The sequence below is a fragment of the Columba livia genome, chromosome 3, assembly GCF_036013475.1.
Source record: "Columba livia isolate bColLiv1 breed racing homer chromosome 3, bColLiv1.pat.W.v2, whole genome shotgun sequence".
Classification (NCBI taxonomy): Eukaryota; Metazoa; Chordata; class Aves; order Columbiformes; family Columbidae; genus Columba; species Columba livia.
Genome location: NC_088604.1, coordinates 558,855 through 586,562, shown reverse-complemented (window position 1 = coordinate 586,562; position 27,708 = coordinate 558,855). Strand labels below are relative to the sequence as shown.

The following is a 27,708-nucleotide window of genomic DNA, read 5'->3' as shown; positions in this document are numbered from 1 at the left end:
ATACATAAGCTGCCTTTACACATCAGCACGTTAGCCAGTCCTCACCGTTCCACACCGGCTCAGGAGGCTCAGGAAAGCTGCACCTCCAGCATGAAGAATCGTTCCTGTTCCTCCCCACCGCGGCAGCTGTTCTCCTCTGAAAGCCAGCGGCAGTTCTTGTGACCAGCTCCTGGTTTTCAGCTCTTGCCCATCTCTTTTTTTATTAATCTTGTAAAGAGCTGCTGTCAAACAATGTTGCAGCTTGGGAAAGCGCTCCAGGTTCACACAGGCTTAGCCAATTCAAGTCTAAATACAGACACAGGCACCGGTGGTTGTTCGTGTGGATGAGCTGCAGTCAGGCACTTCATTGACAGCAGCTGCTGACCAGAATTGATCTGAACCCCACACAAGAGCAGGAAGTAAACGACACGCCAAGGAAATGAAACGTCACCCGCTCCTTTCTGAAAACAAATATGGGAACATCCAGGATATCCCCGTAAATGAACACGTAGATGAACACGTATTCCCAGCGGCTGAGCCCGGGTGCTTCAGGGAATCCCGTCTTAGCCAGCGGAGTCCTGGAGCAAAGCGTCTAGTTCCAGGTGATTCCAACTTTGAAACGGTCTCGTCACAACCAACAAACCGGGGATGGGAACTGAGTAAGAGCTGGTCCCGTAGCGTGAAGGCGACTGTTCGGCACAGAACACCCAAGCACCCGCTCGGCAGCGCCGGGGTGAAGGACACGGCCAGCCGGGGAAACCACTCGGTTCCAGGCCTGGCAACCGCGGGTTTGCCTCTATTGCCCCGGCAAACCCATCTGGCACTGGGCAGCGGCCACGGTGAACCCACCCGCTGCACCTGCACGAAAACCAGGGAACCCGCACACGGGGGCGAGGCCAAGCTGTTCAGCGGCCGGGACTGAACCGGGCAGCAAAACCGGACACGCAGCAGAGTGAGGTGAACCGGGACAGAACCAGACAGACACCAGACGATGTGAACGGGACACTGGCACTGAGAGACAACCGGGACAGAACCAGACAGACACCAGACGATGTGAATGGATCACTGGCACCGAGAGACGGCCGGGACAGAACCAGACAGACACCAGACGATGTGAATGGGACACTGGCACTGCGAGACGGCCGGGACAGAACCAGACAGACACCAGACGATGTGAACGGGACACTGGCACCGAGAGACAACCGGGACAGAACCAGACAGACACCAGATGATGTGAACGGGACGCTGGCACTGCGAGACGGCCGGGACAGAACCAGACAGACACCAGATGATGTGAACGGGACACTGGCACCGAGAGACGGCCGGGACAGAACCAGACAGACACCAGACGATGTGAACGGGACACTGGCACCGAGAGACAACCGGGACAGAACCAGACAGACACCAGATGATGTGAACGGGACGCTGGCACTGCGAGACGGCCGGGACAGAACCAGACAGACACCAGATGATGTGAACGGGACACTGGCACCGAGAGACGGCCGGGACAGAACCAGACAGACACCAGACGATGTGAACGGGACACTGGCACCGAGAGACAACCGGGACAGAACCAGACAGACACCAGATGATGTGAACGGGACACTGGCACCGAGAGACGGCCGGGACAGAACCAGACAGACACCAGACGATGTGAACGGGACACTGGCACTGCGAGACAACCGGGACAGAACCAGACAGACACCAGATGATGTGAACGGGACACTGGCACCGAGAGACGGCCGGGACAGAACCAGACAGACACCAGACGATGTGAACGGGACGCTGGCACTGCGAGACAACCGGGACAGAACCAGACAGACACCAGACGATGTGAACGGGACGCTGGCACCGAGAGACGGCCGGGACAGAACCAGACAGACACCAGACGATGTGAACGGGACACTGGCACTGCGAGACGGCTGGGACAGAACCAGACAGACACCAGATGATGTGAACGGGACACTGGCACCGAGAGACGGCCGGGACAAAGTGAACACCAAGAACATCAGCGAGATTCGGCTGCACCTGCCGTGAACCCCGAGGGCACATCTGTGGGCCTGGGCATGGAGACAGGCAGGTAAAAGAGAAAACAATGGAGATCAGCAAATTCACGGGCGGTGTATGTATCTGCAGGTAAATTTGTGTAGATAACAATGGCCCCTGTAAGATCAGGGAAAGAGTAAAGAGCAAAGGAACGTTTGTTCCCAGGACGGGGAGAACCCCTATCATAAAGGATAATAAACGGATTCACACGTAAACTATTTAAATTAGTGCTTCCTACAGCCACTAGTTGTAGAATCCAGGAGGCGACAGCAGCATCCTTGTGCAGCTGCGAGGAGCTCAGAGACAACGGCGCCAGCTCTCGGTTACCAACGACGGCCAGAGCGCGGCCCGCTCCCGGCCCAGGGGCGCAGCTCCGCATCGCCGGGACAGCGAGCACCGCAACGCAGCTCTGCCCTAAAATGCACACGATTAGAAACAACCTGTTATGGAAAGCAAAATTCTCACACTTGGCACGGGCGTTAAACGAAAAGAGCAAGTGTTTCAGCAGGCACACACAACAGAAACGCCTCTGAAATATCATTAAAATGACAACAATAAAAGAAGCGGGAATTTTAAACAAGATCACACCCGGATGATCCACACACACGATCAAAGACGACACAGTCGCACAGCAAGCAGAATTACCACTTGAAAGGTAAAACGCCCTGATGTTACACCAAGACCTGGAAAGCAAAAGCTGTATCTGCACTTCGAAAGCAATAAGAATGTTCATAAACTTGCACCTGTTTCTCGATTTGGTTGAAACTGCAGTTCAAGAAGCATAAGAAGGTGCTGGAAAGGATCAGAGTCCGCTCAGCACCTGCAGAGGAGACGCAGACCGACACCCACCGCAGTTCTCCCACCGCAGCGACCAAAAGGGCTGCGAGAAAGTCTCTCGCTAAGGGTTCACTCAGACATTTCCAACAAGAGGCTTCTAAACATGATTTGGCTATTGTTTCAAAAACAAAGCACTGGCACAACTCCGGCACTGGGCTGGAGAGAGGGCGAAGAACGGAATCAAATGGTAATCGGGCAAGAGATGGGGAACAGTTCTGCAAGGTCCCGTCCTAAGCAGGAGCAGCTCAGAGCCCGGCGACAGGGAAAGGGTGAAATAGTCGATATTCTGGTTAGCTAAGGTCAGAGGGAATCGTGTGGAAATCCAGAGACACATAACCCACAGAACAGAAGACCAGAAATACAAAGTACAACATCAAAAAAAGGAATAAGTACATTTTTGGAGGGAAAAACCCCAAGATACTCATAGAACCTGTAGTAACCTAAACGAACTGTGCCATCCCGGGAATGGGATCCGCCACGGCCAACAGGGCCATGAAAATGGCCAGCGAGGTGATGCCACGTGTGAAGATGACGATGATGCCATGTGTGAAGATGATGTATCTAACAGTGTCATCGGAGAATCACAGAGTCATTTTGGTGGGAAGAGATCCCCAAGATCATGGAGTCCAACCATAACCCAGCCCAGCACTGCCCCATGTCCTGAGAACCTCCTGTCCGTCTGTCCAGCCCTCCAGGGCTGGTGACTCCAGCACTGCCCTGGGCAGCCTGTTCCAATGCCCCACAGCCCTTTGGGGAAGAAATTGTTCCCACATCCAACCTCAACCTCCCCTGGGCAACTTGAGGCTGTTTCCTCTGGTCCCGCCGAGCGATCTCACGCCTCACGCCTCACACTGGAGTGCTGACCACACGACATCAGCAAAACCTGACAGCACTCAGGTGAACTGTTAACTGGGCAGAGATGCCGAGCTGTGTGTGTTATTCGGAGGAAGGAGCAGGAGTGGAGCAGAGGAGATGAAGCGCTGCAGCTCCGTGGCTGGGCCCGTGGCGCCATGGGCCTGGGCCTGCGCACAGCCCCGCTCTGCGCCCTCCTCCCGCGCTAATCCCTGCTCGCGGCTCTTCAACACCAAGAAAACACCAGTTCGGCTTAACATTTGAAACCCAGGCAGAGAAACGGGCTGGCTGTTACTGGGTCTGAGACACTTGAGCGGCAGGAACACAAACCACATCCTCTTTGCAGCCTGTCGCTGCAGAAACTACGAGCTGTGCGAAGCGGGAACATTAAGCTGAATGCAGGCTGCTCTTCCTCACCCTCATATTCCGGTCACATTTTCATGTTTATGCTGTGCTTGAACACAGAAAAAGCAGCTTTTCCAACCTGGAAAAATAACTGGACACAAAAACCCATCATTTTGCATCTTTCCAAGAAGGCTGCGCGCAGCCAAGCAGAGGCCTAACGCTTAAATAGAGCTTAAATAGAATTCTCACTTGGAATGTCATTGACTCCAGGGCATTTCTTCTGAGAAATGAAATTACAACAGAACTTTAATTATTTTAAAGGTCAGTTAAATGAGAAATTTCAGCCCGGCAAGATCCGATAACATTTTACAAGGTACTGGGCTTCCTCGAGGTTCGCAGACCCTGAACCCTGGTCCGTCAGCTCTCGCACGCACACTTATGAAGAAGCTCTGGTAAGCGGCAGCAGCCAGGCCGGCGGTTCCCGGCTGGTGCGGTGCCGGCACAGCCCTGTGCGCGGCCCCCGCCTGGAAACAACGGGAAGCTGAACGCGCCCAGAGTATTCCACTTGTTTTGTTTTCTCTCGGACGTGTCATCTTGCACAGGTGTTTTATCCTTCGGGGTGTGAGAGCACCAGGATGCTCGTTTGAAATCCCACTGCCTTCCAGCATCCATCACTTCCAGCATCCATCACTTCCAGCATCCATCTGCTTGCTTGCCTAAAGCGATAGTTAACAACAATATTCTGGCTCGTGTTTGTCTTTCACAAACGAAGCCAGGTAAACAGCAACGAGAAAATCCATGGAGGCAGCTGATCCAAGACGGACGGTGACGTCCCGTGCAGCTCGATGTGTGTCCCACACAGAGCTGCAGAGATCTTGGCTCGCTCGGCCCATCATTTCCCTTTCGATTTATTATGTGCGGACACCGGCTCACGCACCTGGAGCAGACGGAGCAGGGAACGGCGGCGCCGAGGGACATCGCAGCACACACCGGGGGGACACAGCTCAGTACTTTTTTGGCAGCCGCTCAGGCAATTCCTAAATCAAGACTGAGATTTTCTCAACCTGATGCAGCAGAAACGAGCAGCCGGGTTTCTCAGGCTTGTCCGAGCCGAGAGGCGGGGATGCAGATGAGAACACGGGCGAGAAGAACAGCCTGGCACCGACACAGGCTTCATGTCAGCGGCTCCAGAGAAAATCACTGTCAGGGTCATCAGCCTAAGGTCAGCCTTGGCAGCTCACTTTACCAAATACGTGCTAACGGATAAGCAGCAGGAAACAAAAGAAAACCATCTAAAAATGTGCCAGAAGTCAAGGAAAAATACATCTGCAATTGCTGGGAGAAGTTGGGAGTCAAAATACTTTCAAATCAGAAGAAAAAAACATAGAATCCCAGAATGTCAGGAGTTGGAGGGCCCTGGCAAGCTCATGCAGTGCAATCCCCCCATGGAGCAGGAACACCCAGATGAGGTTACACAGGAAGGTGTCCAGGCGGGTTGGAATGTCTGCACAGAAGGAGACTCCACAACCCCCTGGGCAGCCTGGGCCAGGCTCTGCCACCCTCACCCCCAACAAGTTGCTTCTCCTCTTGCAGTGGAACCTCCTGTGTTCCAGTTTGCACCCATTGCCCCTTGTCCTGTCCCTGGTTGTCACCAGAAGAGCCTGGCTCCATCCTCCTGACACTGCCCCTTTCCATCTTGATCCCCAGGAATGAGTCCCCCCTCAGTCTCCTCTTGTCCAGCTCCAGAGCCCCAGCTCCCTCAGCAGCTCTGCGCTTGGGGGAGCATAGCACCAAAACCACGTAAACAGAGCTTCTGCTCGGGGGTTGCATGCATTCCCGCGGGGTTTTCTGCCTCAAAATCCACACGTTCAGAAAGAAAAGGCTGCGCTTTACTTATTTGGAAAAGAAGTACAGTCAAGCTGAACTAAAAATACAATACCCCCCTTCAACTAAGCTTAAAATAACCTAATCTTAAACAGCTAATGTGATCCAGATGTATTACATGAAGAACTTCTAGCGAAAGGCATTAAAAGGTGTTTTGAGAAGCACATAAACGCTCCCTGCTAATCCAACGCCTTCTTTGCTACAGTGCTGCCGTTTACCACAGTGAGAATGGGAACTGGACTTTGGGTGCATATGAACACAGTATCCCGGGTGCAAGGGAGACAACCACGTCAGAACTGCTCTCCCCCTCCACTCCTCCTGGCGAAATGAAGGAAGAAATCATGCCCCAAAACGGCAGCCAACTGCAGCTCCCGCGCCTGCCCTGGTCAGAGCGAACCTCGCGCTGCTCTCGCCAGGACGACACATTCCCGCCAGCAATTACAGTTTTATAAACATAAAAAAGATCAACTCTTTGCTTTATACAGAGAGACTGGAGCGTGTGTTGCGCTGGCAGCTCTGAGACGCCAACCTGCAGTCTGGGTCCGATCGCTGCTCGTCTGCACGCCCCGGCGAGCCCACCCGAGCTCCCCACGACCTTCTGATCTCTGCACTGCCTGAAAGGAGCTTGGAGCCAGGGGGGTCGGGCTCTGCTCCCCAGGAACAAGCACCAGGAGCAGAGGAAACGGCCTCAAGTTGCCCAGGGGAGGTTGAGGTTGGATGTGGGAACAATTTCTTCCCCAAAGGGCTGTGGGGCATTGGAACAGGCTGCCCAGGGCAGTGCTGGAGTCACCAGCCCTGGAGGGTTGGACAGACGGACATGAGGTTCTCAGGACATGGGGCAGGGACAGGGCTGCGTTATGGTTGGACTCCATGATCTTGAGGGGCTTTTCCAACCAAAACGATTCTGTGATTCCATCTACATGCATTCTTGGTTACACTGGGTAACTCCTCAACCTCAGGAAAGGACACCAATTAAATACTAACAATCACTTCAAGAAAGAGGGGAGGTGATGGAAGACAGAGCTCTGCAGCTCTCTGCTCTAGCAAAGAAACAGAACTGGCACCAAGCAGCTCAAGAGCACGAAGAGCACTGGATCGCCTGGAGAAGCTCAGCTGGGAACAGCAGCTAAATGTCCTCCATCAACCAGAGAAGACAGTGCCACCAAACCCACGCGTGTGTCCAACGGCTCTTCAGCAGAGGTCACAGAGCCGCATCGGCTGCGGGGATCTCCCGCCCAGCAAAGCCCGGGCTTATCTAAACCACACGCGTGGCTCTGGTTCTGCGCAGGCAGGGGAGGGCTCAGCGCAGCGCTGAGTATCGGCGGGTCATCCAGGAACAGCAGCTGCAGACCCTGCTGCGGTGTGTTCCGGAGGAACGAGTGCCCAGCCCGCCTGCCGGGATCTGACTGTAAAGCAAGCAGAACTAAAGGAAACACTCCAAACCGCCCGGTAACTTGTACCCATCACTCCCCATGCACAGGCATTCTCAGGTTTCTGGAGGCCACGCAGTGATGACAAAGGCACAGAGCCCTGGGTGTGCAAGCAGTCAAACCCCAATCATCAAAACTGCCAACACACCAGAAGGCTGTGCTGCCATCAGAGACCTGGACAGGCTGGAGAGCTGGCGGGGAATAACCTGATGAAATTTAACAAGGGCAAGTGTAGAGTCCTGCATCTGGGCAGGAACAACCCCAGGTTCCAGTGTAGGTTGGGAAATTACATATTAGAGAGCAGTGTAGGGGAAAGGGACCTGGGGGTCCTGGGGACAGCAGGGTGACCATGAGCCAGCACTGGGCCCTTGTGGCCAGGAAGCCAATGGTACCTGGGGTGGGTTAGAAGGGGGTGGTCAGTAGGTCAGAGAGGTTCTCCTGCCCCTCTGCTCTGCCCTGGGGAGACCACACCTGGAATATTGTGTCCAGCTGTGGCCCCTCAGTTCCAGCAGGACAGGGAACTGCTGGAGAGAGTCCAGCACAGCCACCAAGATGCTGGAGGGAGTGGAGCATCTCCCGTGGGAGGAAAGGCTGAGGGAGCTGGGGCTCTGGAGCTGGACAAGAGGAGACTGAGGGGGGACTCATTGCTGGGGATCAATATGGAAAGGGGGAGTGTCAGGAGGATGGAGCCAGGCTCTTCTGGTGACAACCAGGGACAGGACAAGGGGCAATGGGTGCAAACTGGAACACAGGAGGTTCCACTGCAAGAGGAGAAGCAACTTGTTTGGGGTGAGGGTGGCAGAGCCTGGCCCAGGCTGCCCAGGGGGTTGTGGAGTCTCCTTCTGTGCAGACATTCCAACCCGCCTGGACACCTTCCTGTGTAACCTCATCTGGGTGTTCCTGCTCCATGGGGGGATTGCACTGGGTGAGCTTTCCAGGGCCCTCCAACCCCCGACACTCTGGGGTTCTGTGAAAACAGGAACTGTCACTTCTGACGGTGGATTCCACAGCGCCGGCTGTTTCCTCTGACCCCAGCACTGACTGTTTGCTCTGACCCCGGCCCTGGCCGCAAACCAGCCACAAGCTCCGCAATGCAGGCAAGACGTCGTGCAAACAGCAGTGGGATTTCGGGTCCCGGGCCGAGGCGCTGCCATGTGCTGCTGTCAGGAGGGACAGGGTCTGGAGCACTAATAAACAGATCTCATTTTAAAAGACCTGATTGCCCACAAGCGACACAAACATGACACAAACACCTGACTGGCAAGGAAAACACTGCGAGGAAAGCGCAATTGAAAACTAGAGTTGGTTACAGAGACATGAGAGCATCAGTAAGTCACAAGTACCATGTTACCCATCGGGAATACTGAACAGCAAAACCCTTCTCCTGGAGGAGCAGTGAAGGAAGCAGTTAAAAGAACAAGTGTGTTCCAGAGTGCTGCGAGCCGCTCGCGGCTGAAGGTGAGCCCGGAGCTGGCGCTCACCTGCCCTTACAACCCTGCCACTGCTGCTGGGAAGAGGCTGGGGCAGTCGCGTGGGCAGCGCCCATGCGCACAGCCAAGTGCAGAGAGACGCCGGTTCCTGCGGTGAGCACGGGGCGGGCACGTCGCCAGCGCCTCGGGACGCGCGGGCCCACTGCGAGCACCTGCACTCGGCAAGGCTGAGACGTTCGTGTCCTCTGCTGGAGGTTTTCGGTCACTCAGGGCAAACGCTGTACAATACAAGTCCTCACATCCCTACATTTCAATAGTGGTTTTTATCTATCTATCTATCTATCTATCTATCTATCTATATATATATATATATAGTTTATACGTCTTTGGACAGGAAATTCAACCAAATTCAGTGCCCCCGTGCCAAAGCCCACAGCACGGTCGAGTCCCGCCACAGCCCCGCCGTGTGCGTGGAGCCGGCGCTGCTGCCCAAGCCCCACGCAAAGCGCGGCTGAACCCCAAACCCTGCTGGGAACAGGCAACCGCCCCGTGAGAACCCCCAACAACGGGGACGCCACCGCGTCCCCAGGGGTCTGCTCCAGGGAACGCTGCTCTCACGGCCCAAAATTGCTTATGTCAAGATGAAACCTCTCCTGGTGCAACTTGTGAAGAGAGCATTTCAAGCTTGCTTTGCCTTCTCCTGTGACACAGAGCCTAGAGGGGTGGCAGGTCACAGATGACCTTTCTGCTAGAGAGAAAAGGCGCCTGACAGCTGTTTTTTGGGGTAAAAATAGAACACGACACAGTGTGTGAGGCTGACAGGCCAAACCACTGAGACTTTGTTTGACACAGAGGGACGGAACGAACCGCGAAACTCTCCAGGGCCAGCAGAGAGGCTGAAGCAATGAAGACAAGACCCTGGTGAGAAAGCGCGTCCAGGGAGCGGCAGCTGGAGCATTCCTAGTTGTAATGAAACGTAGCTGGAAAGTCCGACTAAAGGGAACGAGACATCGGTGCTCGGTGACTCCTCACAAACACACGCGCTGGATGTCCTCACCCCGAGCTCGGAGCACCGCCAGTGCAGGGGACGTCCCCGAGGCGCGGGGACAGCGCCCAGGACCACGCGCCCTCCCTCGGTCCCAAACGGGCACCTTCGGGACCAAACCCCACTGCCCTGGGGAGGAGAATCCCTGAGAAAAGCAGCTTTTTGCTGAAAAACGCTTGACGTGTTCAAGGGCTGCCCATGCTACAGCTGCCTGCAGAGCAAACCAGGGAGGTACAGATCACGTTTCCCTGCCTTTCACTGGAAATGTTTTGGGGGCGGGCAGCACCTTAGAAATGCTGTGCTGATGGGAATAACCACCCAAAGCCACGGTCCTCTCTGCACCAGTCAGGACGCGGGGCGGGAGCAAGGGCCAGGGCTCTGGGTTGTTCAGCAAACAGCTGCACGAAGCCACTGATCCCACATCACACAGGACACACACGGAGCTGCTGCAGAGGGGCCGGAGCAGCCCCAGGAACGACCCGAGGCTGGAACAGCTCTGCTGGGGACAGGGGAGAGAGCTGGGGTGTTCACTGGAGAACAGAAGCTCCGGGGAGACCTGAGTGCACCTTTCAGTGCTTAAAAGGGGCTGATAAGAAAGATGGGACAGACTTTTGAGCAGGGCCTGTTGTGACAGGACAAGGGGTGATGGTTTTAAACTAAAGGAGGGAGATTCAGGCCGGACATTTTTCCACGTCTAAAACGCTGAGCAAAGGCAAACGCAGCTGTCAGTGCCAGTGACTGCTGCTCGCACAACCCAAGAGCTCCGGTGCTTGCCGTGAGGTCTGACGGCAACGCACGAGCTGGGCTGGCGGAGCGAGGCCTGGGGGCCCGACAGCCCCCCGTGCAAAACTACAACACGCTGCCAAGTACCAGCCTACAGACCCACTAACCCACGCAGAGGACAAGGAACGGGTTTGGCGTGGTGTCTGCACATTCCTCGGTAAATTGCATAATGTGACAGCCAGGAAACGGCTTCCTCCGCAGGCACGGGCAGGAATTGCCTCTAGAAAAGCTGGTATTTCTACCAACTCTGTAGCGGGAAGAAACAGAATTGCATAACGCCGAGTTCTTTTCTAAAGGTGTTCCCGGCGGCTGCTGCAGGCGTGTGGCGGCAAAGCGCCATCAGCCTCGGCGCTAATTGGGGAAGGAAGCTCTTAGAGCAACACGGGCCATGCCCTCCAACCGGAACAGGCGCTGCTGTGCATCCGCACTCCCAAGCTTTCCTCTGTGCTACAGGATACCGCACAGCACTTCAGATATACAACAGTGGTTTATTTCTTATTCCTGTTCTCCTAAGTATGGGTTGTTGGCAGCAAACATAGTGTAGAGGTTTAACTCCCGGTATTCTCCTTCACTGTCCTGTTTCAGAAGAGTTTATGGTGGTGCCCTGTTCTAACCTTGGCAGAATCTTCTACTCTCTTTTCAGGGCACAATGGTCCCCAATACAGTCACTTTTCACTTTGAACACCAATCTGGTCAAACAAAGTTCTGCCTGGGAGCCACAAGCACCCAGCAGTGAGTTTGCTGTATCAAAAGCAAGACAAGCTGGTCATTGGCAAATGGACAAGGATCCTCAATAACCTCGCCCAGTCTGTGTCCCTCTTTTCCCTCAAAGTTTACTAAATTTTCCTGCTTTTTAATACACCAAAGTGAGGTTGAGTTTTGCTGGAGACCTGTTGCTGCATAGAAGTCCAAAAAGACCCCTCTCACTCAGGATGACATCACAGCACGGGTGAACAGCACAGGTGAACAGCACAGGTGAGCAGCACAGGTGAACAGCACAGGTGAGCAGCACAGGTGAGCAGCACAGGTGAACAGCACAGGTGAGCAGCACGGGTGAACAGCACAGGTGAACAGCACAGGTGAGCAGCACAGGTGAACAGCACAGGTGAACAGCACGGGTGAACAGCACAGGTGAGCAGCACAGGTGAACAGCACGGGTGAACAGCACGGGTGAACAGCACGGGTGAACAGCACGGGTGAACAGCACGGGTGAACAGCACAGGTGAACAGCACGGGTGAGCAGCACGGGTGAACAGCACAGGTGAGCAGCACGGGTGAACAGCACAGGTGAACAGCACAGGTGAGCAGCACAGGTGAACAGCACAGGTGAGCAGCACGGGTGAACAGCACAGGTGAACAGCACAGGTGAGCAGCACAGGTGAACAGCACAGGTGAGCAGCACAGGTGAGCAGCACAGGTGAACAGCACAGGTGAACAGCACAGGTGAACAGCACAGGTGAACAGCACGGGTGAGCAGCACAGGTGAACAGCACGGGTGAGCAGCACAGGTGAACAGCACGGGTGAACAGCACAGGTGAGCAGCACAGGTGAGCAGCACGGGTGAGCAGCACGGGTGAACAGCACAGGTGAGCAGCACGGGTGAACAGCACAGGTGAACAGCACAGGTGAGCAGCACAGGTGAACAGCACAGGTGAGCAGCACAGGTGAGCAGCACAGGTGAACAGCACAGGTGAGCAGCACAGGTGAGCAGCACAGGTGAACAGCACGGGTGAGCAGCACAGGTGAACAGCACGGGTGAGCAGCACGGGTGAACAGCACAGGTGAGCAGCACGGGTGAACAGCACAGGTGAACAGCACAGGTGAACAGCACGGGTGAACAGCACAGGTGAGCAGCACAGGTGAACAGCACGGGTGAACAGCACGGGTGAACAGCACGGGTGAACAGCACGGGTGAACAGCACGGGTGAACAGCACAGGTGAACAGCACGGGTGAGCAGCACGGGTGAACAGCACAGGTGAGCAGCACGGGTGAACAGCACAGGTGAACAGCACAGGTGAGCAGCACAGGTGAACAGCACAGGTGAGCAGCACGGGTGAACAGCACAGGTGAACAGCACAGGTGAGCAGCACAGGTGAACAGCACAGGTGAGCAGCACAGGTGAGCAGCACAGGTGAACAGCACAGGTGAACAGCACAGGTGAACAGCACAGGTGAACAGCACGGGTGAGCAGCACAGGTGAACAGCACGGGTGAGCAGCACAGGTGAACAGCACGGGTGAGCAGCACAGGTGAGCAGCACGGGTGAGCAGCACGGGTGAACAGCACAGGTGAGCAGCACGGGTGAACAGCACAGGTGAACAGCACAGGTGAGCAGCACAGGTGAACAGCACAGGTGAGCAGCACAGGTGAGCAGCACAGGTGAACAGCACAGGTGAGCAGCACAGGTGAGCAGCACAGGTGAACAGCACGGGTGAGCAGCACAGGTGAACAGCACGGGTGAGCAGCACGGGTGAACAGCACAGGTGAGCAGCACGGGTGAACAGCACAGGTGAACAGCACAGGTGAGCAGCACAGGTGAACAGCACAGGTGAGCAGCACAGGTGAGCAGCACGGGTGAACAGCACAGGTGAACAGCACAGGTGAGCAGCACAGGTGAGCAGCACAGGTGAGCAGCACAGGTGAACAGCACGGGTGAGCAGCACAGGTGAACAGCACAGGTGAGCAGCACAGGTGAGCAGCACAGGTGAGCAGCACGGGTGAACAGCACAGGTGAACAGCACAGGTGAACAGCACAGGTGAGCAGCACAGGTGAACAGCACAGGTGAACAGCACAGCCAGTGACAGCGAGTGCTGAACGCACCTTCACCGAGCGCTCCACAGCAAACCACCTGCACAGGGGCCTACAAAACATCACAGCGAAACGGCAGCAAAAGCAGCTGGAGCTGAGGCATTGGCACGTCAAGTTTCAGGATGATTTACAACAGCACGGGACTCAGGGAGTCTTGGCAGTATCATAAGTACTGGATGCAAAACTTGCTCTGTTCTTCTCATCAGACCCCACAGATGGCAGCTGAGCTGCTGCTCTGAGGTCACAGAAAAGGTGCCCGTGTCACCTCGGAGCGGCACAGAGCGACCCCTGCCAGGAAAGCGCCCGCTGCGCTCCCACCGCCAAAACCCGCGGCAACGGCAGCTTATGGACAGCGGTACCACACAGAGCTGGGCCACGAACAGCACCACCGCGTCCCCAGCCCCACAGGAACAGCACCACCGCATCCCCAGCCCCACAGGAACAGCGCCACTGCATCCCCAGCCCCACAGGAACAGCGCCATTGCATCCCCAGCCCCACAGGAACAGCACCACTGCATCCCCAGCCCCACAGGAACAGCACCACCGCGTCCCCAGCCCCACAGGAACAGCACCACTGCATCCCCAGCCCCACAGGAACAGCACCGCCGCATCCCCAGCCCCACAGGAACAGCACCACTGCATCCCCAGCCCCACAGGAACAGCACCACTGCATCCCCAGCCCCACAGGAACAGCACCGCCGCATCCCCAGCCCCACAGGAACAGCACCGCCGCATCCCCAGCCCCACAGGAACAGCACCACTGCATCCCCAGCCCCACAGGAACAGCACCGCCGCATCCCCAGCCCCACAGGAACAGCGCCACTGCATCCCCAGCCCCACAGGAACAGCACCACTGCATCCCCAGCCCCACAGGAACAGCACCGCCGCATCCCCAGCCCCACAGGAACAGCACCACTGCATCCCCAGCCCCACAGGAACAGCACCACTGCATCCCCAGCCCCACAGGAACAGCACCACCGCATCCCCAGCCCCACAGGAACAGCACCACTGCATCCCCAGCCCCACAGGAACAGCACCACTGCATCCCCAGCCCCACAGGAACAGCACCGCCGCATCCCCAGCCCCACAGGAACAGCGCCACTGCATCCCCAGCCCCACAGGAACAGCGCCGCCGCATCCCCAGCCCCACAGGAACAGCACCACTGCATCCCCAGCCCCACAGGAACAGCGCCACCGTGTCCCCAGCCCCACAGGAACAGCGCCATTGCATCCCCAGCCCCACAGGAACAGCGCCGCCGCATCCCCAGCCCCACAGGAACAGCGCCACTGCATCCCCAGCCCCACAGGAACAGCGCCACCGTGTCCCCAGCCCCACAGGAACAGCACCACTGCATCCCCAGCCCCACAGGAACAGCGCCATTGCATCCCCAGCCCCACAGGAACAGCACCACTGCATCCCCAGCCCCACAGGAACAGCGCCACCGTGTCCCCAGCCCCACAGGAACAGCACCACTGCATCCCCAGCCCCACAGGAACAGCACCACCGCATCCCCAGGCCCACAGGAACAGCGCCACTGCATCCCCAGCCCCACAGGAACAGCGCCATTGCATCCCCAGCCCCACAGGAACAGCACCGCCGCATCCCCAGGCCCACACTGACACTGCCCCGTGACCATCGCTGTTGTGTCCCCAGCCCCGCACTGACACTGCCCTGTGACCATCGCTGTTGTGTCCCCAGCCCCACACTGACACTGCCCCGTGACCATCGCTGTTGTGTCCCCAGTCCCGCACTGACACTGCCCTGTGACCATCGCTGCTGTGTCCCCTGCCCCGCACTGACACTGCCCTGTGACCATCGCTGTTGTGTCCCCAGTCCCGCACTGACACTGCCCCGTGACCATCGCTGTTGTGTCCCCAGCCCCGCACTGACACTGCCCCGTGACCATCGCTGTTGTGTCCCCAGCCCCACACCTGCGTCCTGTCGTGCTCAGTGCCGGGGCTGCAGGCGGTGGCACCGGGGCCCTCTCCAGCTCTGTCCCTGCTCCGCGCTGGTCTCTCCCGTGCGCGGCTGCAGCACACAAGGTTTCTGTCCTCTCTACAATCAAAGCGCCGGTTTTGCTGGTGTCAGAGCACTTTATTTTTGTACATATAAGGAAGCGGCTGTTGATGTTATCTGAATGCGCTTCCTGTTTTATATGTATATGAGCGAAAATAATGTCCTGTTAGGCTAAACTGCAGTCTCAAAGAGCTCGAGTCAAAGCCTCTCAGCAAAACAACACGGGCACAGCTCATCTGTTCACTGTCTGCCCCGCTCTGCATCCACTTCATCCATTTCTATCAGAACTTCGTATTCTCACAATAGAATCCATCCTCCCCACCCCTGCGAACAAGCCCGGAGCAGCTGCCCCCGATGCCAACAGGTCCCTGGATGCTGGCACCCCGGTCACCCGTGGCCAGCAGCCACGCCATGCTGGCACCCCGGTCACCTGTGGCCAGCAGCCACGCCATGCCACCAGCCCCATCACCCACGGCCAGCAGCCACGCCATGCCAGCGCCCTGGAACCCGTGGCCAGCAGCCACGCCATGCCGGCAGCCAGTTCTGGCTGAAATCTGCGCTCCTCTGGAGCTTGGGATTGTTCTAAAGGAGGAAGGAGGTTTCTGTGTGTTCCGTGCACACAGCGCAGGAAGCGGCCGTGTAGGAGTGCAGCATTCCAGGGGACGCCGCACCGCTCGGCGTTCCAGGTGACACCGCACCCCTCGGCGTTCCAGGTGACACCGCACCCCTCGGCGTTCCAGGGGACGCTGCACCGCTCGGCGTTCCAGGTGACACCGCACTGCTCAGTGTTCCAGGGGACACCGCACCCCTCGGCGTTCCAGGGGACGCTGCACCGCTCGGCGTTCCAGGGGACACCGCACCGCTCAGTGTTCCAGGGGACACCGCACCCCTCGGCGTTCCAGGGGACGCTGCACCACTTGGCGCTGCAGGAACCTCTCACATTAGAACGTGGTGCCGCCCTGGTTATGGCAAAGGAGAAAAGAGCAGCACGAGGCACAGAGGCACCAGGAGCTGCCGGCACCAGCGCCGCGTCAGCTCGTCCCCACGCCAGGAGCTCCCACGGGGCGCAGATTCACTCACTGCCACGTGCAAACGTTCCGATGGCAGAGCCCAGAGCAACCGCAGCCTGGGGGCACTTTCTGCTTGCGTGACGCTTTCCACGGCAGCTCCTCGGACAGCCAGCGCAGGTTAGTGTCTGTGTAGAGCAGCACGATGGAACCTCGGCCTTTGCCAGAGGAAACCAGAAGAATCTTTCCAGGTGCGTGATGTGAAAGAATGACCAGGAATGGAAGAACCGCGTCCGCCCTGCGGGCTGCAGGCACGGGTGCTTTTATACCCGGCTCTCCGAGTCCAGCCGCTCCGCACCCGGGGAACCCCAACCCGTGCAAGTGTGGGATGCACCCCCTGAAAACCACGGTCTGCAAAGAACAGTGAGGGACAGCCTGACCTAAGAGAGATGCCCTCAAATATTAGAATTTTAAAATGTTTCATGCAAAGATGTTTTAAAACCATTTACCATCACTGTACCTCACCTAAGCTCATTAAACCGTTTTGGATCATTTAGTTTTGGTGCAACATTACATTACAGCCAGGAAACGGAACCAGGAAGATAAACCAGGTGACTTATTTAGTGACAGCTATCACAGAAAAAATAAGCAACGAGACCTGGAACTGGCAAAGCCGATTTGCTGTATATTGATGTGCTGGCACTGATCAACGACTGAGCTTCCCAAGCGTCTCCTGCATCGCCCTCGTGCATCCTCCTGTATCCTCACGTGGAAGCTCCAGTTCCAGCTCCAGCAGCTATGGGGCCACTTCTCCCTTCCCACCCAGCGGCTGTTTGCAAAGCAGGAACGGAATGATCTTTGTAGCCCCTCCAGCTACGCAGTTAAGTTGAAATCCGTTTTAAAAGCTTCAGTTCAAAACCAGACCAAAATCAAGAGCCAAGCTTTGTTTCCCAGCCCAAACGGAGCTGACCCCCGGCGAGCAGGGCTGTTTGCGCAGCTCGGTGCAGCGCGGCTGGGACAGCGACACCGCCGGCCTCCCGTCCAGACACAACTCACACAGAACCAGCCGGTGCCCAGGGCCTCCCACCGAGCGCCCTGCCGAGGCTCCCTGCGCTCATGGGCTCCGCAGCTCCGCGTCACCACAGCCCACCAAACAGCAGCCAGGTCCCGGAGCAGGAACCACCCAGACCGAGACCGCACCGGGAATCTTGTGTCCAGCTGTGGCCCCTCAGTTCCAGCAGGACAGGGAACTGCTGCAGAGAGTCCAGCGCAGCCACCAAGATGCTGGAGGGAGTGGAGCATCTCCCGTGGGAGGAAAGGCTGAGGGAGCTGGGGCTCTGGAGCTGGACAAGAGGACACTGAGGGGGGACTCATTCCTGGGGATCAAGATGGAAAGGGGGAGTGTCACACCTCTGCGTTTTATTACAGCTTTTTTCTAATTGATTCAGCTCCTGGTACCCAAGCAGACATCCGACTTTTGAGGAGGAAAGAACGAGGCAGCGCCGGTCGGATGAGCGGGGGCTGAACCCAGAGACGGGAGCTTCGGTCTGTCCCTGACCCAGGATGCGAACACCGTGACGGGGGCAGAGGGGCTGTGATTCCGCTGCTCCGGAGGCTGCGACACGCGGTGCAGCAGCACCCACGGGGCACGGCGCGGCCTCGCAGGCTCCAAACACAGCGAAATCCGCTACTGCCTCTGCTCGGCGCCCCCGCACTCCCAAAAACACTCTGCTGCGGAAAACCCACCATCTGGATATCCTGGAAACACCACGGAAGCGTTCGACTTCAGCAGCCACCCACACGGAGCAGCGGAGGAAAGAACGGTGTTTTAGTGTGTTATCTGAGCTTGTAATTTCCTGTATTATCTGAGGTTGTAAAGGAGTTCACTTTCCTGTACCACCTGATGTGGTAAAGGATTTCACTTTCCTGTGTTATCTGAGGTTGTGAAGGACTTCACTTTCCTGTGTTATCCGAGGTGGTAAAGGATTTCACTCGCAGTGCTGACAGGTAGAGGTTTCCTGGTTCCCGAGAGCCGCAGAGCCGAGCGGCCGAGCCCACGGGACCCGCAGTTCACATGCAGCTTTAACCCCACGTTCCGAGCCTGTTCCAAGTCCGTCCCGAGCCCGTCCCGAGCCCATTCCGAGCCCATCCTGAGCCCATTCCGAGCCCATTCTGAGCCCATTCCGAGCCCATCCCGAGCCCATTCCGAGCCCATTCCGAGCCCATTCTGAGCCCATTCCGAGCCCATTCCAAGCCCGTCCTGAGCCAGCGCGGCAGCCGAAGCACCAGGGCCAGGAAGAAAAAGCGCTGATTTCCTGGGAAAGCAGATGGATAGCGGAGAAAACCGGGAAGAAACTGATTCCCAGGTGGGCAGCACAGCCTGCTGGGCTGTGACTTGTGTCGAGGCCCTAATTACACTTAATTACAGGTGCCTGCTCCCCTTTGGTACCTACAACAGTATACATGTCAATCCATGAGCACCAATGGCAACAGCAGATTTTAGGATTTAACTGTCTTTATAAAGCAACAGATGTGGATGAAAAGCTCCCGGTCCCACACAGACACGGACACGGACACGGACCGTGCCAGACGCCATCGCTGCGGAAAAGGAAAATTACCTTTTCTTTTCCATCTGCTCTTCTTCCCGTCCTTGTTGCCGCAGCCGTCGCTGCTGCTGCTGCTGTTGTCGGAGCTGGGCGAGTCGGAGCGCGCGTCGCTGCTCTCCTCCGAGCCGTCACACAGCTCCTTCAGCCCGTCCGGAACGTCCTTCTGCGCACGGAAAGACAAACACCGTCACTCGCTCGGCAGGAACTTCTCCCGGTTCCTAAAGCAGCGGGTTTCTGCTTACCAAGTGCGGACCATGGAGCGCGGGCAGAAGCGCTCGGCCGGCTCCTGCAAGCCCCAATCAAACATGAGCGCAGCCCCGCTGGCGCGAGCTCCGCACCGACCCCTCACCCTCCACCGAACTGCTCCCCAGCGCCAGCGCTCGTCCCCTCCACCAGAAATCCCCTCTTGGAACTCCCCGAGACAAGAACACCAGTGGGACCAGGTAACGCTGCCTGTCCTGCCAGCTCCTTCCAAACCGGAGCTGGCACGTGTTCCTGTGGGGAACGTCCAGGCTGCAGAGGCTGCGGTCACCCCCAGACCCCCCGGTCACCCCCAGACCTCCTGGTCACCCCCAGACCCCCCGGTCACCTCCAGACCCCCCAGTCACCCCCAGACCCCCCAGTCACCTCCAGACCCCCCAGTCACCCCCAGACCCCCCGGTCACCCCCAGACCCCCCGGTCACCCCCAGACCCCCCAGTCATCCCCAGACCCTCTGGTCACCTCCAGACCCCCCAGTCACCCCCAGACTCCCCAGTCACCCCCAGACCCTCCGGTCACCTCCAGACCCCGTTGTCACCTCCAGACCCTGTGGTCAACTCCAGGCTCCACTGTCACCGCCAGACCCCGCGGTCACCTCCAGAACCACCGTCACCTCCAGACCCCACGTCACCTCCAGACCCTATGTCACCTCCAGACCCCGCGGTCACCTCCAGAACCACCGTCACCTCCAGACCCCACGTCACCTCCAGACCCTATGTCACCTCCAGAACTCGTCATCGCCTCCAGAACCAGCGCGGGTTCCACCCTGTCCGCACCTAAACCCAGACTGCCCTCTAGTGCTTAGCCGCATTTCAACCTCCATCAGAAATCAGTGCTAATTAGTGACAACAAACCATATTCTGCTGATGAGCTGTTTGGCCGTGGCCATTAATGTCACCGCTGTCCAGCCACCCAAACCCGCTCTGGGTGCCCCATGGACACGGGACCCGCACCCCTGCTGGCCCACGGACCCAAAATGACGCTGTTACCCTGAAATCCTCGTCAGTGATGTCACTGAAGCTGTAAATGTTCCCGGGGCAAACGGGGCAGTGGCGGTGAGAGCTGGACAGAGAACGCGTCTGTGTCCCACAGAAACGCCGTCACGCTCAACGCCCTGCCGGCCCCGCTCTGCCCTCACGGCTACGGCCGGCTGCCACGTGGAAGGCCAAAAAGCACTAAAGACAACGCAAGCGTCACCAATTTAATTATCCCCCATTTCTCCTATCAGCGAGGTGAGCCGATAGCTTCAGATATTCAACCGCATTTTCATCCTGCACTCCAGAAATAAGTTCTTTGAAGTGCACATTAAGAGCTACTTGTGAACCACAGTGGAAGAGAAGATATCACCCAAAGCAGGAAAAAAACCTGCTATTTCTATCAGGTCTCAAAGCTGACAGAGATGGAACTTGCGTATTCCTGATGGGGACGCTCCCGCCATTCAACCTCCTCCTCAGCTTAACCCTGGCAAAGGTGACTCAGTCACCCGCGACGGAGCAATTCCACGTTGAGCTCCTGCGGTTTGTGCAGCCGTGCTCTCCCAGTCCTGAGCGGAGCAGAACCGCGGTGGCGCCCGCAGCGCAGGGCAGGGGCCGCGGACTCGGTGCTCTTACCCGAACTGACGTCTCTGGGGGAGCAGGTAACGCCAACAAGGCAGAGGAAGGGCCAGAGGCGTGGGCGGCAACCAGAGCGGGGAACGGAACAAAACCCCAGCCCAGAGCTCAGCCCTTTGCAAACCAGGAAAAATACCCCCGGCAAGAAACTCAAACGCCACAACCTACCAGAAATTCCATATTTTTCCTACAAGTTCGAGGTAATTTGTTTTATTCTGTAGCATTTCGGAGAAGGTGGGGTTAATTTTACCCGGGGACCAGCAGACTGTTCAGGCTGCACAAGAAACGAGCAGCAGACCCTCGCCAGGGCAAGTCACAGAATTGCAGAACACCGGGCTGGATGAGCCCTCAAGGATCACCTGGTCCAGCCTTTCTTGGCAAAGCCTGGTCTAGCCAAGCCAGCCCAGCCCCGTGCAGCTGAATCTTCAACACGTCCAGCGTTGGGGAGCCCAGCGCTGCCCTGCAGAGACTGTTCCAATGGCCGATTGTTCTCATGGAGACAAACGTGGCTGCTGCCAGCAGTACCGCACAGAGCACAAGAGACAGCGGCTCATGAACCCCAGAACCACAAAACCCCAGAGTGTCAGGGGTTGGAGGGCCCTGGAAAGCTCATCCAGTGCAATCCCCCCATGGAGCAGGAACACCCAGATGAGGTTACACAGGAAGGTGTCCAGGCGGGTTGGAATGTCTGCACAGAAGGAGACTCCACAACCCCCTGGGCAGCCTGGGCCAGGCTCTGCCACCCTCACCCCAACAAGTTGCTTCTCCTCTTGCAGTGGAACCTCCTGTGTTCCAGTTTGCACCCATTGCCCCTTGTCCTGTCACTGGTTGTCACCAGAAGAGCCTGGCTCCATCCTCCTGACACTCCCCCTTTCCATATTGATCCCCAGGAATGAGTCCCCCCTCAGTCTCCTCTTGTCCAGCTCCAGAGCCCCAGCTCCCTCAGCCTTTCCTCACACGGGAGATGCTCCACTCCCTCCAGCATCTTGGTGGCTGCGCTGGACTCTCTCCAGCAGTTCCCTGTCCTGCTGGAGCTGAGGGGCCACAGCTGGACACAATATTGCAGATGAGCGCAGCCTGAGCTCTCCTGGACAAGCCCCGCAGCTCCGAGGGAGCGCAGCCGCGTTCCGGGCAGCTCGGCCTGTCCTGTGCCCCGTGCCCCGGGTCCCGCTCCGCGCCAGCACAGCCTCGGCACCGCCACAGCGCCAAACCCGGCCGAGCCCTGCGGTCACAGACGATCACCCGCTGGGAAACAGGAGCAGTAAAATCACATTAATAACAATGAACATGAAGTTTAGTTCAATTGCTAGCTGCCACCAGGCATCCTCCTGGCCCCCAAAACACCTCATCCTTTGAACGGTACTTCACAGAACTCCCATACTCCATGGCTTTCATTCTCTAACCTGTTTTAAACATCCTTATCACCAAGTGTAGGAAGAAAACAAAAGTGAAAGGAAGATCCCAGGGCTGGCCGGTCTGCTGCCACGCAGCTCGGTGACTCCATCACCCAGGGACCCGAGCCACCAAAGCCAAAGTGCAGCTCTGTCACCACCAAGTGTCCCAGCACCCTCCTCTGCCAGCAGCTGATCCGCCGATCGCCCGGCGCTCCCCGCGGTGTGACAACGCGCTGCTTGTCACCGCTCCCTCCCGGCGCCGGGGACTGCCAGCTGTGGCAGATTGGAGGGATTTTCTTGACGTCAACGTGTGGATGGGTTTCTGTTAGACGGAGATTTGTTACTGAACTAGCCAGGCCCAAAGGAGTTTCAAGGCCACCTCGGAAAGCTGAAAACACGACGTAAATCAACAGACCTAACAGCAGTGAGACTCGGGCGTGTGGACAGCTCGTGAACACGGACAATATCCAATGGGCTAATGCGTGCTTGGAGCGTGGATGTGTGATCAGGAAATACCTGCATACATAAGGAGGCTTGTTCCTGTAATAAATGGCTTCGCTTGAATTCATATTGGATTGTGTGGAGTTCGTGAGTTTTCGCCCTCGCAGGAAGGGACCTCAAAAGATCATCATCCCCCCCCAGCCGGCGTGTTCTGCTCACCCGGATCTCCAAAGGCTTCCTCACTCAACGCAGCATCTCCACAGCCCGCGGGCTCCTCCCGGCACTGGGCCGGGACTGCCCGGGGCACGGGGGCCTGTGACGGTGCAGCTGGGCTCAACGTGTCCGTCTGTCCTGGGACACTGGGGACTCACCCCCGGTAGCCCACACAGCCCCGGCAGGACAGGGGACAGCAGGGACACACGGGACACAGCAGGGAGTCGCTCGGCCGCTGCTCCAGCCTCCTCACTCGCACCAGTCGCTGCCTCCCACCTACGTGCTCCTCCAGTCAGCCAAACCGCACTGGAGTTCTGCTGAAGCTTAACATCACGAACTATGGTCAGTCTGAACCTGCAGATCTCACGAGCAAAACAAACCGAGCAGTAGCCTGGACAGCCAGGGCTGGTGCTCAAACGCACTTACACTTGACCAGATTTCACCACTAGACACGGAGTTTGCCTCAGACCTGCCCCACTAACAACATGCTCACAACCTTTCAAAAGGGACTTTTGGGGTTTTTTTACATCTTGAGTCATTTTGTTCTGCTCTGCAGCTTTCCAGCACAGCTTTGCAGCATCGTGACACACAATCCACTGCCGAGGACTCGGTTCCTTGTCTGCCACCAGATGCCAATCCTCTCCCGAGCCCCAGCGCTCCGGCAGGACACCGCTCTCCCTGCCCGGCGCTCTGCGTTCTTCATTCCGAAAACGCAGAACATCCCGGTTTTGTGCAGTGAAAAATGGTGCAAAAATTGATGCAGTTTATCGGCAAACAGGTAAGCAGCTTCCTCGTTGTTGGGTGTTCCTCTGGCAGTCCTTAGCTCACCAAAGGTGTTGGCAAAACGGTGCTCTATGGACTTCTCACCAAAATCAGATCAACCTCTGCTTGGTCCAACACATTCAAAGGAAGGAGTTTGCCGGGTGTCCTGCCACGGCCTTTCCGGCAGCTCTGGGGACGTCGGTGTCCACGGACGGTCACACTCTGCACGAGAACTCAGGGAACAAGGTGCGTTCCCAGCGCCCGCGGTGGGGGGAGACGGACAGGAATCCGTTCTGACAATGACAACGAGGACATGCTCTTCTGGGCAACTCGGAGTCAGCCCCCTTGGTAACCCAACTGGAACGTTTCAGTGTGTGTGAGTACAAACCTCATCCCGGGAGCCACTGTTTGTGTGTGTGGAGCGGGGAGCGAGACGGGGGCCGTGGTTCCCGCGGGGACACCGCGCTGGGCTCCGGCTACGGAACGGCCTCCGGAACCGGCCACAGCCACCAACAGCGCGAGCTCGCGGCCCCCCAGAGTTCAGCTGGGAAAAGGCTTCAAATAAAGATGATTTTTAGAGAAGCTAAGCAGGTAAACCGAGGAATCCACACTTTTCCCCTACAAATGTTCCCTGCCTGCTATTAACAGACTGAGGATAAGGTAATATTTCATTTCTAGATACAGGTTGAATCAGTGAAGATGAGGTTTGCCTTTTAGGGCTAGAATTTTATTACAAATTTAACTACTCTTTTATTTCTAGGATAGTAATTAATACCAGCAAACTGCCCCACCGTGAAGTGCGTTTCGGCACACGGGGGCCACTGCCAAGCACGGAGACGCGGTGGCTGCGTCAGGAGGGCAAGTTCATGCTACAGCTCCTGCTACAGGGGGACAGTCCCCTCTTCAGGATGACCCTAATCAGCACATTTTTACATGGAGAAAAGTCAGCTGAGTGTTCCAACACAATTCCCAGCCGAGACGGGACAGGTTGGTCTCTTCTCCCAAGTAGCAACTGATGGGACCAGAGGAAACGGCCTCAAGTTGCCCAGGGGAGGGTGAGGTTGGATGTGGGAACAATTTCTTCCCCAAAGGGCTGTGGGGCATTGAACAGGCTGCCCAGGGCAGTGCTGGAGTCACCAGCCCTGGAGGGCTGGACAGACGGACATGGGGTTCTCAGGACAGGGGGCAGGGACAGGGCTGGTCATGATCCTATGACAGAAACGACTCCATGATTCTGCGACACTCACCTTCAGCGTGTAGACGCCCATGCGGCCCGGGACCTTGTAGAAGATGCCCTCCTCGCCACGGGAGTTGGTGTGCAGCATGGCGTTGAGGCACGCCAGCGGAGACGTCCCGCTGCAAACAGACACAGCGTCAGTGCCCGGGGCCGGCGCGCCGGCCGCCCCACACCGCCCGGCACACACCGCCCGGCACACACACACCGCCCGGCACACACCGCCCGGCACACACACACCGCCCGGCACACACACACCGCCCGGCACACACACACCGCCCGGCACACACACACCGCCCGGCACACACCGCCCGGCACACACCGCCTGGCACACATGGCCCGGCACACATGGCCCGGCACACACACACACCGCCCGGCACACACACACCGCCCGGCACACACCGCCCGGCACACACACACAGCCTGGCACACACACACCGCCCGGCACACACCGCCTGGCACACATGGCCCGGCACACACACACACAGCCCCGCACACACACACACAGCCCCGCACACACACACACGGCCCCGCACACACACACACACAGTCCCGCACACACACACACACAGTCCCGCACACACACACACACGGCCCCGCACACACACACACACAGTCCCGCACACACACACACACGGCCCCGCACACACACACACACGGCCCCGCACACACACACACACGGCCCCGCACACACACACACACGGCCCCGCACACACACACACACAGTCCCGCACACACACACACAGCCCCGCACACACACACACACGGCCCCGCACACACACACACACAGTCCCGCACACACACACACACACAGTCCCGCACACACACACACACGGCCCCGCACACACACACACACGGCCCCGCACACACACACACACGGCCCCGCACACACACACACGGCCCCGCACACACACACACGGCCCCGCACACACACACACACAGTCCCGCACACACACACACACACAGTCCCGCACACACACACACGGCCCCGCACACACACACACACAGTCCCGCACACACACACACGGCCCCGCACACACACACACACACGGCCCCACACACACACACACACACACAGCCCCGCACACACACACGGCCCCACGCACACACACAGCCCCGCACACACACACACACACGGCCCCACACACACACACACACACACACAGCCCCACACGCACACGGCCCCACACGCACACGGCCCCGCACACACACAGCCCGCCCCACGCAGCCACAACGTCCCACGTCCAACTTCGATTCTCGCACAGAACAGAAGCCGAAGCTGCCCCGACAGCGGCAGTGAAACCAGCGCAACGCACCCGCGCTCCGTCCAGAGAGGAGGAACAGCAAACAAAGAAACCCCAGTTCGGGCTCTCCAAAGCGTTCGTGCAGAACATCAAAGCGGTCCCGCACCGTTAAAGCTCCAGATAGTCAGTGCTGCTCATCCGAACCCCAGAGCAGATCTGCCACGAGCTAACGATGCAGAGATATTTAAAACCGCGGGATGTTTTAAAGCCCCCCGCACACTGAAATGAGGGCTGCGGGATCAAGCGTGGAGGCCAATCACACCATGCTCCCTGAAAGGAGCGGGGATCCGCGGTCCCGGCCGGGAGAGCCGGGCAGAGGACCGTGCTCCCAGCGCTGTTTGTGGGGTGTCTTTGTCCGCCGTCTGACCCCATCCTGCCGACAGGAACAGCCGCGCGTGGACACGGAAAGACAAGGGACTTCTGTCCCCACGCGGGTCAGGCTCATCACGCCCTCTGCCACACGGGCGTCCTCGCTCATACAGCATCTCCACATTCGGCACAACTCTTGCACAGAAAATAAGCAGGAGGCTTCTGCCTCCCAGCACCCACGGGCTGGAACCAGAACCATCAAATTGACTAAAATCTTTGTGATTAAGTGAAATCCCCAAGCAGGAGATACAGCTGTTTGTCTGCACTCAGGTTTGCTGCGACACTGACAGCAGCAGCAGAGCTCTGAGCCTGCACGAAGGGCAGCCGGGGAGCCCGGGGCAGGGACCAGGAGTCACTGCAGAGAGCCCAGGGAGGGACACGGAGATGCTGAGGGGTCTGGAGCATCTTTGTGCTGAGGAGACTGAGAGAGCTGGGGCTGCTGAGTGGAGAAGAGAAGCTGAGAGGGATGTGATCAATGATCAACAGCTCAGGGTGGGTGTCAGGATGGAGCAGACTCTGTTCAGTGGTGCCCAACGCCAGGGTGAGGGGCACCGGGCACAGACTGAAACACAGGAGGCTCCATGTGAACATGAGCAGAAACTTGTTTGCTGGGAGGTGCCAGAGCCTGGCCCAGGCTGCCCAGAGCGGGTGTGGAGTCTCCTGCTCTGAGACATTCAAACCCCTGGGATCCTGTGTGATCTGCTCTGGTGACCCCGTGTGATCTGCTCTGGTGACCCCGCGGGATCTGCTCTGGTGACCCCGCGGGATCTGCTCTGGTGACCCCGCGGGATCTGCTCTGGTGACCCTGTGTGATCTGCTCTGTGACCCTGTATGATCTGCTCTGGTGACCCTGCGTGATCTGCTCTGTGACCCTGCGTGATCTGCTCTGTGACCCCGCGTGAGCAGGTGGGCTGGGGATCTACAGAGAGCCCAGCCCAGCCAGGCTGGGACTGTGTGGTTCTGTGATTCCTTACACACTCCCAGATCCTTTCCCAAGGCCTCACCCCAGGCACAGCCGCCCCTCGGTGCCTTGGTGCTCCTGGGTGGGATT

The 27,708-nt window shown here is 57.7% G+C and overlaps 1 protein-coding gene across 2 annotated transcripts in view; it reads right to left on the bottom strand.

Moving 5' to 3' along the window:
- The window catches only part of ASXL2 (ASXL transcriptional regulator 2), a 101,334-nt gene that overhangs the window by 37,066 nt on the left and 36,560 nt on the right, over positions 1–27,708 (bottom strand). The window contains exons 3-4 of one of the 2 annotated variants that reach the window (XM_065055405.1): positions 24,998–25,106; positions 19,083–19,233 (exon numbers count right to left, since the gene is read on the bottom strand). In XM_065055405.1, the coding sequence (XP_064911477.1) occupies positions 19,083–19,233; positions 24,998–25,106 (260 nt within the window). Of the gene's footprint in view, positions 1–15,372; positions 16,208–19,082; positions 19,234–24,997; positions 25,107–27,708 lie in introns of those variants that run through there. The other variant, XM_065055406.1, reaches the window with a different exon arrangement.